At 53.4% G+C, this 20,941-nt stretch overlaps 1 protein-coding gene across 4 annotated transcripts; it reads right to left on the bottom strand.

The window, feature by feature from the left end:
* Positions 1-264: 264 nt before the first annotated feature.
* LMO2 (LIM domain only 2) lies at positions 265-15,541 on the bottom strand. 4 transcript variants are annotated; one of them, XM_070071915.1, is made up of 4 exons: positions 15,238-15,374; positions 14,310-14,529; positions 8,110-8,325; positions 265-1,305 (listed from the first exon to the last, which is right to left on the bottom strand). In XM_070071915.1, exons 2-4 carry the CDS (start codon positions 14,348-14,350, stop codon positions 1,086-1,088), a joined length of 477 nt encoding a protein of 158 aa, XP_069928016.1. In that variant the 5' UTR covers positions 14,351-14,529; positions 15,238-15,374; the 3' UTR covers positions 265-1,085. The 4 variants fall into 4 exon arrangements, with proteins under 4 accessions (XP_069928016.1, XP_051681896.1, XP_051681895.1 ...); XM_051825936.2 differs by lacking the exon at positions 15,238-15,374 and adding an exon at positions 14,777-14,932; XM_051825935.2 differs by lacking the exon at positions 15,238-15,374 and adding an exon at positions 14,653-14,771.
* Positions 15,542-20,941: the final 5,400 nt, after the last annotated feature.

The following is a 20,941-nucleotide window of genomic DNA, read 5'->3' as shown; positions in this document are numbered from 1 at the left end:
CCACTCCTTCTACACAATGCTGAAGAGAAATGCACATTTTACAATAGCAATTTAATTATTCTCCATCCCTCTGAGCTACACGATGACCTGTTATATAATTGCCGGTAATACAGCAATGGTCCTCCCTCACAGCAGCCCTTGCAATACATGCAAGTTTTTATTTGACCTAAAAGGAAATTGTTATTTGCGTCTCCTCTACCAGAGATGAAGTAGACCATTTTCCTGTCACCCCAAATTATAAGTCATTATCAAATAAACACTGCATTTTAGTCCATCATTTTTATTAAGTCTGCGGAGTTGTTTTCTTTTTACTACACACAACAAATACTTTGATATAATCTAAGATAATAAAATAGTTGAACAACTTTTTTTTTTTTTTTAAGATTTACATTTTGTATAGAAACGATCCTTGGAATCCCAGCCCTCAATACGAAGGTGTCTAAAAACAGTGATTCATTGTCTTACATCCTTGCCTAAAAGTTGTGGTTTCCATCGTCAACTGAAATGCATCTCCATGCAGATCCCTTTGGGCCCAGAGGGAACGGCTTGGGAAGGTGGCCAAGAACAGGAGGATGGCCACTCTCCTCTCTGTCCTTGCCCGTGTTAGGACAGGGATTGGAACAGACTTGTCACAGATCCAGGAAGGAAAGAAATCAATTGCACATCCCAAGTCTGCAAGCATCAAGGTCACCCCAAGCCTTTACACCGAGCGCCCTCTCTGTGGTGGGAAACTCCCCCAAGGCGGCCCCTGCCTGCTTGCCCCCCAGACGCTCCTCTCTTCACTAATCATTGTCAGTTACTAGGGAGAGGCCGTGGCCGGAAACTCTCCCCAACGGCTGGTCCTCTGTCACCAGTCTCAATCCTTGCCACAGGTCCCTCGAGTGCCATGTCTTGTTGGCCAGGAAGGTCCCATCGTCTCCCAAGAAATGCCTCACCCCACCCGCAAATCCCCAAAGTGCCCAAGAGTGAGGACCCCACGGAGACCGTATCTTCTGGGAACGCCCCCACCCCAAAAGATGCAGGGGGGAGAGGGGGGCTCTGTCCTCTGTCCCTGCCTCGGCCTCAGGGCCCGCGAGGACCCCGGCCTACATCATCCCGTTGGCCTTAGTCCACTCGTAGATGTCCTGTTCGCACACTATGTCGGAGTTGACCAGGAGGTATCTGTCGCCCACGCAGAAGTGCTTCTGGCAGGCGGCGCACTTGAAGCACTCCAGGTGATACACCTTGTCTTTCACCCGCATCGTCATCTCGTAGGCGCGGATGCGCTTGTCACAGGACGCGCACAGACCATCCTGGCCGAACAGCCTGGCGGGAGAAAACAGAGAAGCTACAAAGACGCAGGCGGGGACGAAGCCGGGAGGGAGGCTGAACTTCCACCAGGGTGGCAGGAAGCTGCGAAGCTTCGGACCCCGGGGCGGCGGCCGGGCGAGGTGTCTTATGGGATGCAGAGGGGACTCTGGCTCCTGCCTCGGTGCTTGGCATAGCTGCTAACTGTGCTGAGCTCTTCCGTGCCTCTGGCTGCTCCCGGGGCCTGGACTGGGCTGAGGCACAGCCCTCGGGGCCCCTTGGAGGGAACAGACCGGAAACGGGTGCAGTGAGCATCATGGTGAGCTTCCCACCCTCGATCATGTCATCAGCTTATAAACCCACCCAGGGGGTCGGACTGGCCTCGAATCCCTCCCTCAGCTACAGGGCCCTGCTGCAGGGAGCCTGGTGCAACACTCGCGGTGCAGGTAATCAGGCCTCGGAGACCACAGGGCAAGCTGTGCCAGCATGGTGAAGGGCAGCTCTGAAGTCCCGGGCCCTCCTGTCCCTGGGGGCAGGAGCCTCTGGGGAAGCCGCTCTTCCCACGTTTATGTCGGGTCTCTCCCAGGCCTCAGCTGACCGGTCATTCACTTTGAGCAGTACTGAGGGCCGGGGTGGGAGAGACAACACCGCAGGGCTCAGCACAGTGGTTCTCAAAGCGCTGGGATGGCGACCAGCCGCATCAGCACGGCCTGGGAACTCTGTTAGGGACGCAAAGTCTCAGTCCCCACCCACCAAGCCCACGCGGTGCTCCGGGGAGGAGGCCTAGGGCCTCTTCCAGGTGACTGGTGCAGGGGAGGGCTTGAGAATCAGCTCGCAAGACTGGAGTGACACAAGAGGCACTTTCAAGAAGCCCATGGGAAAAGCAGTTGATGAAAAAAGTATGCATGGATTTCTTTTTTTTTTTTTTTTTTTTTTTTTTTTTCTTTTTGACAGGCAGAGTGGACAGTGAGAGAGAGAGACAGAGAGAGAAAGGTCTTCCTTTTGCCGTTGGTTCACCCTCCAATGGCCGCCGCTGCAGCCGGCGCACCGTGCTGATCCGATGGCAGGAGCCAGGATCCAGGTGCTTTTCCTGGTCTCCCATGGGGTGCAGGGCCCAAGCACCTAGGGCCATCCTCCACTGCACTCCCTGGCCATAGCAGAGAGCTGGCCTGGAAGAGGGGCAACCGGGACAGAATCCGGCGCCCCGACCGGGACTAGAACCCGGTGTGCCGGCGCCGCAAGGTGGAGGATTAGCCTATTGAGCCACGGCGCCGGCAAAAAAGTATGCATGGATTTCTAAAATAAATTTTTTTAAAAGAATTTTTATTTGAAAGGCAATTGCTGGTTCACTCCCCACAATGGCCTGGGCTGGGCCAGATGGAAGCCAGGAGCCTAGAACTCCATCCTGGTCTCCTACATGGGTGGCAGGAGCCCAAGTCCCTGGGCCATCTTTGGCTGCCTTCCCAGGTGCAATAACAGGGAGATGGAGCGGAAGCGGAGCAGCCGGGGACTCGAACCCGTGCTCATATGGGATGCCAACATTGCAAGCTACAGCTTAATCTGCTGTGCCACAATGCTGGTCCCTGGATTTCAAAATGTTGATGCACCCAAATATTAATTCCAGTTTTCCAGGAACTTTTAATTTTCATTTCATTTGAAAGGCAGAGAGACACACATAGAGATTTCTCATCTGCTGGTTCAGTCCCCAAATGCCCACAGTAACCAGGGCTGGGCCAGATCGAAGCCAGGAGCCAAAACTCCATCTGGGTCTCCCATGTGAGTAGCAGAGGCCCAAGTCCTTGAACCATCATCCTCTGCCTCCCATGGGTCACAGAAAGCTGGGCTGGAAGTGGAGGAGTCGGGACTTGAACCAGGCATTCTGATATGGGATGCAGGCATCCCAAGCAGGGACGTAGCCCAAGCATCAAACCCTCGCCCCTCCAGAAACTTGGTGAAGTGCCCTCGTAAGCCCTGGAGCCAGAAGACCAGCCCCGAGTCCCTGAACGACCCCGCTGCGCCCTCGGATTCCTCGGTGTGAATGAAACGGCAGTGATGGCGGCACCCACCTCAGGGACTGGTGGAAGGATGAAACAGCGCATGTCAGAGCTCCCGCAGTGAGGGGCCACGCCCGCGCGGACTGTGCGCCAGCGCTGCTCCAACAGGCCGCTTCCACGCATGGCGGGGGGTTTCGACGTGAAAGCTTTAGGAAGGTTTTAAGCGAATGCCGGGTCTCCTAGGAAGCTCTTACTAACTTCAGAATACCGGAGAGTCAGCTGGTACATTCTGAGAGGTTGCAGGGGCACATGAGGGCGGGCGACAAGCTTTGCAACATTTGGGGAAAATGAGCAGCCTGGTGAAGACGCAGTCTCTGAGCAGGGAGCTCTGTGTTCAGAGTCAGGACCGGCAAGTTCCCTGCGAGGCCCGCTCTCCATCTGAGGATCTGAGCACGTTCGCGGCGCCGCCCGGGAGCTGGCTCATTAGTGGTGGAGAACGCGCATGCCAACGCAGCAGATGGTGGAGCCGCAGGTACCTGCCACACTGGAGGTCACCGAGTGGAAAGACGGTTCTGCTTTCCTGACTGTTCACTAAGTCGAGCTGGGGCCTGAGCAAGGGTAAACGGCTGAGAAAACAGTGTGCCTGGACCGACTCCAACTGCCTGGGGTGCGAGAGCCGTAAGGAAGGAGGCAGCTTATTAAAGGGGAGTCAGGGGGTAAATTACAGCGCACATCAGGCAGCTAATGAAGGGAAGGGCCACGGGCTGACATTTGGGAGACAAGTGCAGGTCCCAGCATCACCTCCGGTGGACCAGGTGACCGGGGCCAACGCCACGGTGTCTCCAGGTTTCTGTGCCTCAAGCTCTAATGCAAGGGAACTGGAAGAGAAGGCCCCTCTAGCCTCCTCCTGCTCAGGTATTCAGAGCCTCTAATAATCGTGAAAATAAGCCAGGACTTGACACTGAACTTGGGGCTCCGGCACCAAACCTGGGTGTCTCAGGCAGAGCCTGGGGTGTAGATTTGTGTGCACCTGATTTACTAAGGATGTGTTTTCAGAGGACACCTGGGAGGCGGAGGAGAAAATGGACAGAGTAGGGGGAAGTCAAGCCCATTTGGAATCTCAGGCAACGTGACTGAGAGGCGAGTTTTAGCTCCGGGACCCCTGGAGTGTAAGTTAAGCCTCCATGTCATCCTGGCACAGGCAGGGATGCAGGCCTCTGGGACCTAGAGTCTGCCATTGTTATGGTCAGTTTGCAGGAGTGATGGAGCAGACAAAGCACTCTTCAGAAATGCCGTGGGGTGGTGGGCATGTGGGGCTTGGGATGCTCACATCCCACACAGAAGTGCCTAGGTTCAACCGCCTGCTCCTCTTCCCATTCCAGCTTCCTGGTGAGGTACACCCTGGAGGGCGGCAGGTGATGGCTCAAGTATTTGGGCCCCTGCCACCCATGTGGGAGACCCAGATGGAGTTCCAGGCTCCTGGCTTCAGCCTGGCCCAGCCTCAGCTGTTGCAGGCATTTGGTAAGAGACCCAGCAGATGGAAGATCTCTGTCTCGCTTTCAAATAAGATGAAAATAAATAATTTTTAAAAGGTTAATGGAAAATGGAATTTAAGATCATTTTATTTTGGCACAGAAGATTTCTGAAATCCATGCATATGAGGTTGGTCTTCAAACAGTTTATAAGAATGCATATTATGAGAAAACTACACAGAGTTCAAAATTTTTTGCACCAACATAAATGTATATTCTCATTCCATTTTCCAGAAACTTTGCAAAGAATCCATAGGGCACTTCTGGCTGTAATAGCTGAAGATACTGGCTGTTGAAAGTACAAGCAGCAGGGGTGGTGGGCAGGGATACCACACAAAAATTGGTGAGAGAGAGAGAGAAAGAGAGAGATATCCAGGGGCCAGCATTGTGGCATAGCACATTAAGCCTCTGCCTGCAAAGCTGGCATCCCTTATGAGTGCCAGTTCCAGATCCAGTTGCTCAACTTCCAATCCAGCTCCCTGCTAATGCACCTGGGAAAGCAGTGGAAGATGGCCCAAGTGTATAGGCCCCTGACAACCACATGGGAGACCCAGAATAAATTCCTGGCTCCTGCTTCAGCCTGGCCCAGCCCTAGCCGTTGAGGCCAACTGGGGAGTGAACCAGCAGATGTAAGATGTCTGTCTGTCTGTCTCTCTCCCTCTCTCTTTCTCTCTCTCTCTCTTCTTTCTACACTCTGCCTTTCAAAAAAAAAAAATGTTTAAGAGAGAGGGAGAGAGAGATCCAAGGGGATCCAGGCTGGATAGCAGCACTAACAGCCCCTGTTAGACTGCCAGCAGCAGGATTGAGGTTCAGCATAGGAGCCTGGGGAATACGTGAGGCCACACGTGTCTGGAAAGGACCAGAACGGCAGGCCAGCCACAGAAAGTCACCTTGGGGCAAGAAGGGCTGGACCCTTCAGAGGACGCAATGGGTCACTCCTCCCACGGCTTTGTCCAAAGGCCCCGCCAGGGGCTGGGTGTTGTGCGCGGCCGTGAAGCCACTGCTTGGGACGCCCGAATCCCCTGTCACACTGCCTGGGTTTGAGTCCTGCCCCGCTCCTGGTTCCGACTTCCTGCCTCTGTGTACTTCAGAGACAGCAGAACCTGGGTACCTGCCACACACGTGCTACTGTGTTCCAGGCTTCTGGCTTCAGCCTGGCCCAAACACAGCTGTTACAGGCATTTGGGAAATGAGCTGGTAGATGAAAGGACTCTGTCTACCTTTCCAGTAATAAATTTAAAACATTTTTAAACAGACCCCACCAGATATGCTAAGAACGCAAGTAAACAAGTCCACAGCGAAACGACCATCCCTGAAGCAAAGAGTAATCTTTTCTCCACTGTCAAGAGGTGTCACGTCTTAAGCTCTCTGCTGCCCATTTTAATAACAATAATATAAATATTAAAGGATGGCTGTGGACGCCCCGGCACCAACACGGAGTTAATTAACATGTTGCCGAGGAATCTAGCGGGGAGAAGAATTATTTCATGTCACCAAGACACAAGTTAATTAACATTGGATTCTCCCAGCCTATTTTTTTCTCTCCTTTTTGAAAATGGAAAAGATTAACAAGCCCAGGCAGCACTGGCTCTGTTCTCGAATGTTATATAAAACCGTAGAGATAGTGAGAAGCTGGGGCTCTTTGACCTTACTGCATCTGCGCTTCATTTAATAAGATTCAAATGATTTGACAGGGATGTCGGCAGGGGCCCGGTGGGACTCGTGTACCAGTCTGCTTTGTGACTGATTTGGCAAACAGGGAGTGAGCAGAACCACCTCTGTATCTATCCCCGATCTATTTTCTTGTGGCTTTAAAAAAAAATAAAATGACCAAAATTATCATCACAGGCACTGAAAAATCCCACTTCTTCTCTCAGAACTGCCAAATTTGCAAGGACTTTATCAGAGAATTTGAGCGGAAGGGAAAAGCCTGTTCCACTGGTCTATGGGTAGACAGATGAGCTTCCCGTGTCCTCATGTTTTCTCATGCAAAATGCTCTGAGGGCAGGTCTGGGAGGAAGAGCTGGCCTAGCAGCCATGGGAACTGGAGTTGAAACACATTTCCACGGGCTGTGGGCTCCTCCTGTATTAGGGCTGCCCGCTCCGTGGACTCCGGGCCACGGGAGGAGGGTGCAAAACCCACAGCTGCACAGCTGAGCAGATCCCACAGCCCAGGGCACAGATGCGGAGTCTGCATGGCAGCTGGTGTGAGACAAGCAATGCTGGGGTGTTCCAGGCAAAGACGCTCGCTGAGTCCTGGAAAGTTCACACAGCCAAGATCGAAACCCAGAGCCTAGGAGATGTCCCCAGCGCCTGTCCCCCTGGGATTTCAGGGTTCCCGCCCTAGCCCTCTCTTCTTCCCCCTCCTTGCTAATCTGACCGACCCGAGGGAAGGTTCTGAGAGCAGCTGATGAGGACTTGACATGCGTGCACCAAGCCAAGGACTTTACCTGCTCCTCTTCCTACTACTGTGATCCCCACTTCACAGATGAGGAAACCGAGGCTTAGGGAGGGTAAGGAACCTCTCCAAGCCACATAGCTGGAACGCAGTGGTGTCAGGCCGCAAAGCCACTACGGACCCCAGCACCCTTATGTCTGTTGACCATCACCTTGCTACCATGGAGCTCCACGGCAAGAATATGCTTTGTTCTACCTTTACCTTCCTTATCACACAATTTTGGAGTCATATCAAAGAGTATTTATAACCTATCTATGTTTCCAGGTACTGAAATGAGCTCCTGGGGCCGGCATCATGGTGCCAGGAGCTAAGCAGCCACCTGGAATGCCGGCAGCGCCAGTTCAGGCCCCGGCTGCTCCACTTCCGAGCCAGCTCCCTACTAATCTGCCTGGGAAAGCAGCAGAAAATGACCCAAGTCTTTGGGCCCCTAGCACCCACGTGGGAGACCAGGATGGAGTTCCAGGCCTCCGACTTCAGCACGGTCCAGCCCGAGCCATAGGGGCCGTTTGGGGAGTGAACCAGCAGATGGAAGACCTCTCTTTACCTCTGCTGCCCTGACTTTCATATCATAAATCTTTGGGGGAAAAAGAGTAAAATAAATTGAGCTCCTAAGAAGCCACCCCCTAACTTATCCATGCAAATACCCCCAGCTCCTGTGGCAGTTCTGTGTGCCCCGCCCCAGCCTTTTCCCAGGTCTGACCCCTAGGGGGAGCCGCTGAGCGCACTTTGGTGGTTCCCACTCCCTGGGACAGGAGGAAGTGGCCGTCAGCGTCCCGGGCAGCACTGGGGGACCAGCTCCCTGACTCAGGTGTCCCCAGAGGGGCGGCGGGGACCCTACCTGAGATAGTCTCTCCGGCAGAGCTTCCGGCCCAGCTTGTAGTAGAGGCGCCGGCCCACCTCCCCCAGCCGGCACCCGCACAGGTCACAGCTCAGGCAGTCCTCGTGCCAGTACTGGTCGATGGCCTTCAGGAAGTAGCGGTCCCCGATGTTCTGCTGGCAGCCGCCGCATGTCAGCAGGGACGGGGGGATCTGCAGCACCTCATCCACGGGTTCCCTGGAGAGAGGCGGAGCGTCAGGGACGGGTCAGGATGATGGAGAGGGGCATGAGCGGGTGAGGGGAGTCGGCCAGCGATCGCTCCGGGCCACACCGGGAGCCTCATTCTGGTGCTTCCCGGTGGCAAAAGCAGAAAGGACGTGGACTGCAGAGGCCCGGGCAACCTCGGGTTCAGACACAAGAGCTTGGGCCTCACACCCCAGATCCTATTAGTAAACGCAGGGAATCAAGGTGTCCAGGGCAACTGCAGGCGGCGCTGCTCCCTTCCCACGGCCGCACCCTTCTCCTTCCCACCCTCCCGTCCTACCTCCTGGTGGGTCTACCTGCAGGCGGCGCTGTTTCCTTCCCACGGCCAGCATCCTCTCCTCCTCCCTGCCCTCCCCTCCTACCTCCTGGTGGGTCTTCACAGTTCTCCTCCCTCCCCCGCCCATACCCAGGACCCAAGGGCACTGCCTCACCCCAGGGAGAGCCGCCTAGGCAGGGCGCTAAGAATCTGCAAATTCCCCCAGGGAATCTGGGTGTCAAGCTCTATTTGCAAACTCCCAACTGCACAGAAGCACACTTGGGGAAGAAGGAGGAAGCGGGGTTCCAAATGATGCTAGCTTGATTTCTCTTCCCAAAATAAAAATTACACCAGACCACTGTGGGGATGCTCCTTATTTTATTATTATTTGGAGTAGTACTGTCACAGAACTTCTGCTTCCCAGCTTTCTTAATGAATCCTTGGAAGCAAATTCCAGATTTTTTAATATGTTTATTTTTGTTTATTTGAAAGAGAGAGTCTTCTAGCCACTGGTTCACTTCTCAGACGCCACAACAGCCAAGGTGGGCCAGCCTGAAGCCAGGACCCAGGAGCTCTACCCAGGTTTCCTACAGGGGCGGCAGGGACGCAACTGCCTGAACCATCAGCGGCTGCCTCCAACGGTGTGCACTAGCAGGAAGCCGAATCAGAAGCAGGCACTCCAACATAGGTGCGGCTGTCCCAAGCAGCAGCTTAACCCACTGCACCACAATACCAGCCCCAAATCCACTGTCAAGCTTAAAATGGACATCTTTCCTCTCATGAAATTTGTACAACAGCAAAACCCACTTGGATAAAGTTGATATGGGAAAGCGCGGGGGAGGGGACAAGAACCATCCAACAGAGAGTAGAAGGCAATCGAGCAGATGCTGAAATCTCATCCAGGCAATCTGTCAACAGGGAACCAGGGACACCTGTTCTTTCATTAAAAGGCCACACGTAGAGGCCACTGCTATAGCGTAGCAGGTAAAGCCATCACCCGCAGTGCCAGTATCCATATGGGCGCCTGTTCAAGTCCTGGCTGCTCCACTTCCAATCCAGCTCTCTGCTGTGGCCTGGGAAAGCAGTAGAAGATGGCCCAAGTGCTTGGGCCCCTGCACCCATGTGGGAGACCCAGAAGAAGTTCTTGGCTCCTGGCTTTGGATCAGTGCAGCTCTGGCCATTGCAGCCATCTGGGAAGTGAACAGTAGATGGAAGACCTTTCTCTCTCTTTCTCTCTCTCTCTCTGCCTCTGCCTTTCTGTAACTGCCTTTCAAATGAATAAATAAATAATAATAATTTAAAAAGCCCCCGGTGCAGTAGCGTAGCAGGTTAGCTACTGCCTACAGTGCCAGCATCCCATATGAGTGCCAGTTTGAGTGCTGGCTGCTTCACTTTTTTTTTTTTTTTTTTTTTGACAGACAGAGTGGACAGTGAGAGAGAGAGACAGAGAGAAAGGTCTTCCTTTGCCGTTGGTTCACCCTCCAGTGGCCCCCGCGGCTGGCGCGCTACGGTCTCCCATGGGGTGCAGGGCCCAAGCACTTGGGCCATCCTCCTCTGCACTCCCTGGCCACAGCAGAGAGCTGGCCTGGAAGAGGGGCAACCGGGACAGAATCCAGCGCCCTGACCAGGACTAGAACCCGGTGTGCCGGCGCCGCAAGGTGGAGGATTAGCCTAGTGAGCCGCAGCGCCGGCCCTGGCTGCTTCACTTCTGATCCAGCTCCTGGCTAATGGCCTGGGAAAGAGGCAGAAGATGGCCCAAGTGCTTGGGCCTCTGCTCCCACATGGGAGATCCAGAAGAAGTTCCTGGCTCCAGCTTGGCCCAGCCCCAGCTATTGCAGCACTTGGGGAGTGAACCAGCAGATGGAAGACTCCCCCTGCCCTCTAACTCTGCCTTTCAAATAAAATAAATAAAATAATTCTTAAAAAAAAAAAAAAAAAAGGCTTCCTATTCATTTTGCTCCCCCGGAGTCTGGACTTTTTTGTTTTACATTTTTTTTTGGGGGGGGGGGTGGAGAAGGGATAACAGTGATGTTTAATTTTAGATGAGATGTTTTACATTTTAAAATAAATAACTTTGGGGCCCGCACTGTGGCATAGTGGGTAAAGCCACTGCTTTTGGCGCTGGCATCCCATATGGGTGCTGGTGTGAGTCCCGGCTGCTCCATTTCCAATGCAGCTCTCTGCTAATGCACCTGGGAAAGCAGTAGAAGATGGCCCAGGTCCTTGGGCCCCTGCACTCCCGTGGCAAACCCAGATGAAGCTCCTGGCTTCTGGTATCGGCCTGGCCCAGCTCTGGCCGTTTCAGCCATTTGGGGAGTGAACCAGTGGATGGACAACTTCTCTCTCTCCTCTTCTACCTCTCTGTAACTCAAATAAATACATAAATCTTTTCATAAATATATAAGCCAAAAGAAAATAAAAGGAAGTGGAAGAACAATTCTAGCACTAAATGGGACACAGGAAAATCTTAGCACTTGTTGGTTTGTGATCATGAACAAGTGCTTTGTAGAACCTTATTCAAGACAAATCTATTTTTTTAAAATCTGTTATGCTTTTAAAAATGGACCTTCTTCCAACTGTGAAATTCCCAAAGGGAGTTTACTCCTGGGTACTTTGGATGAATAAAGCTGAGACTCCTATTTCCAGCAGGTGCTATATCACCAAGTGACCTTGAGTCTTAATTGGCCGGTGCCCACAAAGCTGAGCCCGTGGCACTTCAGCACCATGCGGCCGGCTCAGGCGCCCAGCGTTCAAAACACACTTCGACAACCTCAGGTGCCCGTATCAAGTATTCCCTATGACTATTTAGAAAAGTTAAGTCAAGTTGGAGTTGTTCTAAAAACAAGGAAAGCCAAGCCCAAGCCAGTGTCTGAAAACTTACCAGAGAGAGAGAGAGGACACCCTGAATGTTTTAGGAGTTCCCCAAAGCCTGTCTGGTTTCCTTTGAGGACATCCATTCTCCTTTTTGAAAAGTGACTAACGCGCCACCACCCCCCACCCCCCCGCCAGGTGAATCAACTCAGAACTGCGTCTCTTACTTCCCGGATCCTCGGCCACGCTGATGCTGCCAAGCTACTGAGGAAGAGGAGAATTTGCCCTTCGCTGAGATTGGAGGGAACTGTGCTTGTCACCCGCAGGGAGGCTGTGGGGGCCACGGGTTGCACAGCAGACGTGGAGGCTGTGGGGGCCACGGGTTGCACAGCAGACGTCTCTGCATTCGTGAATTCTGGCTGAAGATCTCGCCAGCACGCACCTGGGCAGGTCTCCGCGATTCGGAGATGCTGATCTTGATGACCTAAGCTTTGTTTTTTTTATCTTTTTTTTTTTTTTATCACTTATTCCTATTTCTACTCTACAATTTGTAATGAATTCAGCTTTTTTTTTTTTTTTTTTTTTACAGGCAGAGTGGACAGTGAGAGAGAGAGAGACAGAAAGGTCTTCCTTTGCCGTTGGTTCACCCTCCAATGGCCGCCGCGCTGATCCGAAGCCAGGAGCCAGGTACTTCTCCTGGTCTCCCATGGGGTGCAGGGCCCAAGCACTTGGGCCATCCTCCACTGCACTCCCTGGCCACAGCAGAGAGCTGGTCTGGAAGAGGGGCAACCGGAACAGAATCTGGTGCCCCGACCGGGACTAGAACCCGGTGTGCCGGTGCCGCAAGGCGGAGGATTAGCCTATTGAGCCGCGGCGCCGGCCCTAAGCTGACTTTGGGCAAGTGCACAGCAAGGCATCTGGGGGGATTGGGAGTCTGGGCAGATGCAAAGCAGAGGAGCCCCAGTGCTGGCCTGAGATGAGATGGACAAGGGCAGGATAAGGTATTGGCTCCGTCCATCGTCCCCTAACAAATGATAATGACACCGCTGGCTCTGGTGGACAATCCAGCAGACAATCCACCACTAATTGGATTCACCCTCCAATTAGTATTTATGTTCCCCCAGAGTCTTTCTGGAGTATTACACCTGCATACCACCACCACCACCACCTCAGTTCCGGCGAATTTTTTGACAATCTTTGAGAGAGGAGCAGGGTGCAGGGTGTGTGTGTGTGTGTGTGTGTGTGTGTGTGTGTGTCTGCAGCACTTTCTCAACTAGCCTGTCCATCTCACAACAACCTCTCTTCTCAGGCAACCAGGCAGCAGAGCTAAAGAAGTGAGGGAACTTCAATCTCCTAACCTGAGCGGCTAAGCACCAACTTCAAAAAGAGCAAACATCCTGCAAGGAACGGAACCCCCAGATTTATCTGCTAATAAAAGGATTAGTGCCTGGGTTCTGCTGATGGAAAAGGCATTAGGCACCTCGCCACGCAATTCACTCCCTTTATGGTACCACTATGGTCTTGCCCAGCCTCTGAGAGCTCAAGGCTCAGCTGTCACTCTAGGTTCATGAAAAAGTGAACAACCTCCCCTCCCAACTCTTGATTGCATAGATCCATACTGTTCAAAGGGAACCTTAGTTACTTTCCGCCCAAAGGCCGGGTTTGTTTTGTTTTGTTTTTGTTCTGAGACCCAATTGTGATGGTTAGATTCTGTTTGGATCCTGGTACTTCCTGTGCTATGAGAACACGATGAGCTTTTATGCTGCTAAGGGAGGATGAACTCCAGGTAAATAAACACCATAGGAGGCTGAAATGGAAGTGGGGTGGGGGTGGGGGGAAAAGCAGGAAAGCACAATTCTTTTCAAGCAGGAAAAGAAAAACAAAACAAATGCCTTTTAAAAGCGCAAATGGACAAGTTATTAACCAGCTCCTTTGGTCTTGTGTAACAAATCCCTTCAAAGGATTAGATGGGGATTTCAAAGGAATAAAAATTCTCAACACCAGACAGCTAACGACTCTAACAAGGGCATTCAGGGAGGGGAAGATGAGAGCTTAAAAACCCTAGTTGCCCACATGAAAAGCGGAGGAGGGGCTTGCGGGGACACACCGGGATAGGCGAACGGTCCAAACCAGCGCTTGGCTCAGCCAACAGGTGCGGCAAACGCCCCTAAGAGCTCTGATCCCCTGACCCGGAACAACACACAGACACACTAAATGGTGCACTAACTCTAGAGACACGCATCCCCCTGCCTCCCCGCGCCGGGGTCCCTGCGCCCAGATTAACTCCGGATTTGGCTGCTCTAGAAGTCTCTGGAGGCCAGAGCGGGCTCCGAGGTGGACGGTCGGACCCCCTTACCGCCTGTTCCCCGCGTGCCGACACTCGGTTCACCTGCAGATCGCGAAGGGGGCCGTCGGGGACCCCTAGAGGCCTCCCCCCGGGGATGTGTCCCTTTCCAATACCAAATGGACAAAGAGAAAGGGGGCCAGAAAGGGGCGATCGGGGAGAAGGGACCAGAACCAAGCCCTGGGTGCTCTCAGGTCTGCACCTGCGCGGCTCTGAGCTCCCCCCCTCCATGCCTGCGCCGGTGCAAACTTTCTGGCCCGCGGTGGCTTTGGGGAGCGTCTCGAGCGACCTGGAAGGGCCCACGGAGGCGCGGGATTCAGCCCCGTCCCTACCGCCCTCCTCCCTGTCCCTCTCCAGTGCCTCCCGGAGTCACCCGCGAGGAAGGGAGAGTCCCGCGTAAGGCAGAAGGGGCCAAGGGCAGGCTGCGGGCGCGCACCTGGAGCCGCCTCGCGGGCCGCCCGCGCCACCCCGCCGCTCCGGGGCGCAGGGCCGTGGACGCCATGGGGGGGGCAGGGACAGGGACATGGGCAGGGGCACCACACTTACTCGGATGGGTCCAGGCTCTTCCTCTCGATGGCCGAGGACATTGGGGAGGGAGGCGGCGTGCCGGGCGGCGGGGGCGCTCCCTTTGTGGCGCGGGGCTGGCCGGCGGCGAGGGCTCGGACCCCCTCGGATGCGCGGGCGCCGCCGCTCCTAAGCCTCCTCTTGCTCCGGCGCTCCGGCGGCGAGCTCGCCCCTCCGCGCTCAAGGACAGTCACCGCGCTCCCTTCAAACGCCAAAGAGAGAGAGCGAATCACCGGGCTGCGGGCGCGCGGCGGCCGAGGCGGGGGCCGGAGCGCGCAGCCTGGCCCCGGGCGGCTGCAGCTGCCGCCGCCGCTCAGGACTTAACCTTCCATCGCGGTCCCGCCGCCGCCGCCGCCGCCGCCGCCGCCGCCGCCGCCCGGTCCCGCTCGCGCGCTGGCGCCGCCCGCCGGGATGGTGCGCGCCCGCCCGGCCGCCCGAGCCCCTCGCACCTCCGGCCGGGTCGCGGCGCGCAGCTCGCCGCCGAGGGCAGCCCGGGGGCGGCGGCCTGGGGCGGGGAGGGGCCCGTGCGTCTCTCCCCGGGCTTCCTCCTCTCTCGGGAAGGTCTATTTTCGCTCAGCTTCCCTCTGTCTCTGGTTTCATTTCCTTTTTCCTGATCACGATTCAAATACAATAGAAGGAAATCACATTTAAAGAGACAGCTGCCCGCCCCCCTCCCCTTTTATTCTGCCTTTTTTTTTTTTTTTTTAAACGGGGCTCCTGGGGATTAGCAATACAAACAGCAGCCGCATCAGGACTGACTTGGTTTCTTAAAGGGGCCAGCGTCGGGGACGCAGAGTGGCTCTGGGATCACCTCTCCTTGGAGAGGAGGCTCGGCTGCCCCCTGGATCATCGTTCAGGGTTTCCCCTCTTCCGCGAGTCCCCGTTGGCTTTAAGGCTCAAAGTAACCCACCGGGCAGCTCAAGCAAGGCAAAACGACCAAAATGGGAAGCAGGCACCCTCCACGAAAGCCGCCGTGACGAGTAGCTTCGCGCCCGTCCCGGGTTCGCGGTCCCAGGTCCAGGGGCGCGCGGCGCAGCGGTGCCCCGGACGGCGCGGCTCCGCGGGCGCCGGGCTCGTGGCCGCTGGAGCTGTGCGGGCAGGGACCGCACGCCGGGGCACGCCTGGGCAGGGCTGGGGGCAGTTAATCCCCGCGGGTCCCTCTCTCCATCTGCCAGCGGCAGAATTCCCTCCCTGGGCATCTGGCGGAGAGCATACGCCTGCGACTCAACTGTCCCCCCCCCCCCCCGTAATGCGTTCCCAACGATCCGATCCAGAACATTCCCGAGGTGGGGCAGGCGAAGGAAAAGGAGGCCGACTCGATTTGAGGGTTCGGGTTCACCCCCAACCTCGAGAGCGAGTTCTGGACAAGCGAGGGGCGCCGAAGGCGGGAGGAGAAGGCTGCCCTGGCCCAGAGGCCAACTTGAAAGCTATTGAAAATGTCTGCGTTCAGACGTTCAGATGTTCAGACGTTCCCGTAGGCCTGCTTTTGCTGGAGGCCCGTCATAAAGAGGAAATTACCAAGCACTTTCGGAATCCATAGTTTGATAGGAACAGTAGGGATGAAGGTCACAGGCATTTTATTCCCATTTTAAAGATGGCACTGAGGAGCCTGGATGAACTCCCCCTGAGGCGGCAAGCAAAGCCCTGCAGGCTTAGTTTTCCCTGTGCAGGGCCAGATCCTCACTAGTTTTCCACAGCCCAACTAGAACGCACTGTGGCCTGCGTGCCCTCGCCGTGTGTCCTCCCTGTGCTCCAGGGTTGGGTCTCTAACGGGTATAAGCAAAATCTCTCACGCGGGTGTCTACGGAAGCCTTACGCATGCCTTTGGGTCCAAGTCAGGTCTTCAGTATATAAAGGGGTATTAAACAAAACTAAGCAATTAGTTTTAATTGTTTAACAAGTCCCTAGATTTTGTAGGCAGGCCTGAATTCTGTGATACACATTTAACCCACCACCTTACTTTCATTTCTGTAAGAATTGAAAATAACCAAATAGGTTGTGATGAACAGTTCACCTGTTCACCAGCGGTGGTTAAATGCTGGGACTTGGGGGTGGTGTGGGGTGCAGGGAGTTCACTTCCCACATGGGAGAGCCAGTTCAAGTCCCCTCTGCTCCACTTCCAATTCAGCTCCCTGCTAAGGCACCCGGTAAAGCAGCAGAAGGTGGCTGAAGTCCCTGGGCCTGTGCTACCCACATAGGAGAGCCGGCCAGATGGGGGTCCTTGCTCCTGGTTTCCACCGCTCTTACTTATCAGCCAGTGTAGCCTAAGAAAATTGCTTAATCTGGGAGTCAGTATTGGATAGAGCCACCAAAGCCAGACTGTATTCTAACCCTCCCTTTACCATCTATGTGCACCTGGGCTAACAGTAGGAATTTAAGCTCCCAGCACCCGCACCTGTAAAATGGGAATGACAGAAGCTATTGCATAGGTTATTGTGTGGATGAAATCAGTGCTTCCAAGGTATGGCACATGGATTTCTGATGGAGTGAAAGTGATAACAGGTGGGAGACAGTGTATAGAATACCTGGCACATATTAAGCGCACAGAGAGGCGGCTGCTATATCTTCATAAGAGACACTGTTGAGATCACTTACAAAGAGGTTTGAGGGGCCGGCATTGTGGTACAGTGAGTTAAGTCCCAAACTGTGTCACTTGCATCCAATAAGAGCGCCATTTAATGTCCTGGCTACTCCACTCTGAATCCAGCTCCCTGCTAATGAGCCTGGGGAAGCAGCAGAAGGTGGCCTGAGTACTTGACCCCTGCTACTCACGTGGGAGATCTAGATGGAGTTCCAGGCTCCTGGCTTCAGGCTGGCCCAGACCTGGCTAGTTGAGGCTATTTAGGGAATTAACCAGCAGATGGAAAATCTCTCACTGTCTATCTCTGAGTCTTTCCTTGTCTCTGTAACTCTGTCTTTCAAATAAATAAGTATTTAAATAAATAATAAAAGAGCTTGAAATTAAATTTAAAGGTGAAATTGGGGTTAAATAAGAATTTCCTGGGGTCAGTGCCGTGGTATAGCAGGTTAAGCTGCTGCCTGCAGAGCTGGCACCCCGTATGGAAGCTGGTTTGAGTCTGGCCCAGCCCTGGCCCTTGTAGCCATTTGGGGAGTGAACCAGTGGATGGAAGATCTCTCTCTCTCCTGCTCTCTCTCTCTGCCTTCCAAATAAATAAATAAATCTTTAAAAAAAATAATAATTTCCCACCCAAATCATAAAGCTGTTCCTTGTTGGTTTTTTTTAAAGATTTATTTATTTGTTTGGGAGGCAGAGTTACAGAGAGGCAGAAGCAGAGAGAGAGCGAGCGAGCTCTTCCATCTGCTGGTTCACTCTCCAAATGGCTAGAATGGCTGGAGCTGTGCTGATCTGCAGCCAGGAGCCAGGAGCTTCTTCTGGGTCTCCCACACAGGTGCTGGGACCCAAGCATGTGGGCCATCTTCCACTGCTTTCCCAGGTGCATTAGCAGAGTGCCGTATCACAAGCGGAGCAGCCAGAACTCGAACCGGTGCCCACATGGGATGCCAGCTTTACCCACTAAGTCATAGCGCCGTCCCTGATGTTCCCTATTTAAAAAAAAAAAAAAAAAAAAAAAAAGGAGGAGGAAGGTTCCTTCACCTCACCCTAAGTAAAGTCTTTTCCACTGAATGGTCATTATCTCAGAGACTAGATACTGCCTTTGCATCTACTTGCTTTTATTAAATCTGATAAGTTGCTACCTTCCTGGCTGCCAGTTTTGCATGGGGTTCAAATCCATTGTTAAAATAAATATATCCTTGAGTTTCAAGAGGTAACTTCAGAACAGCCGACTTCAGGGCATCAAGTTTCCTTTTAATAATATCCTTCTGCTTTGACCCGAGCGCATAAAGAAAAAGAGATTACTGAATATGACTTTGGGTCAGTTTCTTATCTTTCACAAGTCTTTGGGGAGAACTCCCTTAGAGAAGGTGAATATTTGAAATGGTATCTACAGATTTCAATTTCACACACAGTGGCTATAAGAAATAACTGCCTGCCGGTGGGATTTCATTTCTATTCAACGGGCAATTAAATCGCTCAAATTTAAGTTTAACATTTAGAATCGAGCCTCAAAATGTGTTTTTATTATGAATAATTTTAGAGCAATCGTGACCTTGTATCCCCCCACAGCCACCCGCGTGTGCCGTCTGGGGAAGAGAGAGCGTCGCTAGGAGGTGATTGGGACATTTGGGAATGGTTCTGGAAGCAATGTGTACCTGGCCGCTGCCCAGTGGGATTGAAATGCAATGCCTTTTCCCTCTCCCCCCACTTCGTGCAAATCTTAAATGCCAGAAAATTCTAGAAAATCCCCAAGTTTTCTCGGTGTGCTTGCTGAATCTGACGCCCAGTGAATGACTTCCTTTCCCCTGTGGGCATTTTCTATTTCTTTTGCTTATTACAGCCACGATTGTTTTCTAGGGAAGAACAGTTTCCAATGACTACAGCTGCCTTCCTACGCCAAAGTGGACTTCTGATAGAAATGAAAATGCAAATGTCATTGGGAAAAAGCCGACAATGACAACGTAGAGCTTTTTTTCCTGCAACCATTAGAAGCCAAATTGCAACATAAGCCTTGTTAGTTGTGACATCCCCACACAGGAACAGAAATCAGGAGCCAGCGTAATGTGGCCTCAGCTCCTATGCAAAATTCTTTATTCAACTGTCACAGGCGCCTGGCTCCCAAACTCATCTCAGAACATCTCAGGGCTGGTTGATAGATGTGTTTTCTCAGAACGTTAGACTAACAACCTTAGTCATAAGGAAATCAGCTTTCCTATGCCATAGAAAAGAGCTCAAAAGAAACTTTAAAATACTACTGTATATCAACTGAGACTTAGGGCAATGGTTATCATCTTCAGGCAGACATAGCTCGGCTGATTACTAAGCTGTGTGACTTGGGGGAAGTGACTTCACCTCTCTGAGCTTCAGTTTCTATATCTGTCAAATGGAGGCGCCACGTGAGTGACGTTCAGCGTGTCCAGGACTAGGGTAAAGGCAGCTTTGCGGGAGTTTTCAGAGGGTGCAGTGGCATATGCGCCAGCGCCTTGCACAGTGAGGGTGCATCGTAAAAACCCAGAAATGACAGCCGCCTGCTGTGTTAGCCCCACCTTTCAGCAGTCCTCACCACTGTAACAGGAGGTATGATCTCCCAGCCAGTCGGGACATCTGCCTAAGAAAGGGGAGACTGCGTGGAAGAGCTGGCGAGAGCCCGGGGCATCAGTGGGCCTCAGGCTTAGGGAGCCTCTGTGTTCTGGCCTGAAATGCAGAACTGTGTGCCTTCGAGCTCCGAGCTCTGGGTCGGCAGCTCAGGGCTCCGCTGCTTCCCTGCCCCTCCGCCTGCCTCAGCCACTCCTTGATTTGTTTCATCTGATTTCCCCCTGCCCATGGCTCACTCGCTCTTGCATTCTTCCTTTCTTTAGATTTATTGTATTTATTTGCAAGGCAAAGCAAGAGAGAGAATCTTCCATCTGCCGACTTACTCCTCAATGGCTGCAAGGCCCCGGGCTAGGCCAGGCCGAAGCCAGGAGCCAGGAGCTCAATCCAGGTACCCCACTTGGTTAGCAGGGATCCTAGCACTTGAGCCATCACCTGCTGCTTTCCCAGGAGCACTGGCAGCCAGCTGGATCAGAAGCAGAGCAGCTGGCACTCAAACCTGGAACTCCGATGTGGGAGGCCGGTGCATCCCAGGCAGCAGCTTAATGCACTGCACCACAACACTGGCTTCCGCACTTCCCCATTCCTAAGAGAAGAGGCAAAACAAAGTGCTGAGAACTGTCCCCAGCCGTCACGATGCCAGCGGAGTTAAGCTCCTGGCCTGTCCTGGGAGAAGGGTCCTGGGAAAGGTGATGTCCTGGCTTGGAGTAGCAGGAGCTGGACGCACCGCCCTCGTGGGCTTCACCTACTCCTGGCCCAGCCCGGCTCTGCCTTGGTTGACCCGGAGCGTGTTGTGCAAGCTCTGCGTTGGAGCCTCCATGTCTGTAAAGTGGGAATATTCGCAGCGCCTATCTTCTCGAGCTGTTGTGAGGATTCTGTGAAACATACAGGGTGCTTGGCAGAGTAAGCTCCCACGGAAGGTGGAATGTGAAGACATTGCAACATACTTGAACACCTGTTGCTAGCACAACCGCTTTGATGGACAAGGCACATTGAGACTACAGAATCAAGAGCTCCTTCTTCCTCCTTGGCGTCCATCAGACCCTCCTCCACTTTCTCTCTTGGATACTGGACACTGGACTTGTTTGCTGCTTCAAGTTCAAGGTGAGAGCCAGGGCTGGGTGGACTGACTCACTGAGTTGTCTTTGACCTCACCATCTCTCTCCTATCTGTAACTACAGAGACACCCACCTGCGTGACAGACACCCACCACAGTGCCTGGGACCCTGAAACAGCGCATGTGAAACCTAACCTCCTTACTATGGCCTAGAAGATTATCTAAACACGCCTCTGAGGTGAGCAGGTATCCCACTGATTTTACCCCAGTCCTGAGCCTGCTGAACTTGACTACTTTAGTGCATGGCTGGGTTATAATAAATACATATTTGTCGAATGAATGCATGCACCAGTGGCAGTCCTGGCCCCCTTGGCTGAAGTATACCTG

This window comes from Oryctolagus cuniculus, chromosome 1 (genome assembly GCF_964237555.1).
Source record: "Oryctolagus cuniculus chromosome 1, mOryCun1.1, whole genome shotgun sequence".
In the NCBI taxonomy this organism is placed as follows: domain Eukaryota; kingdom Metazoa; phylum Chordata; class Mammalia; order Lagomorpha; family Leporidae; genus Oryctolagus; species Oryctolagus cuniculus.
This window is presented reverse-complemented; position numbering and strand designations above follow the sequence as displayed.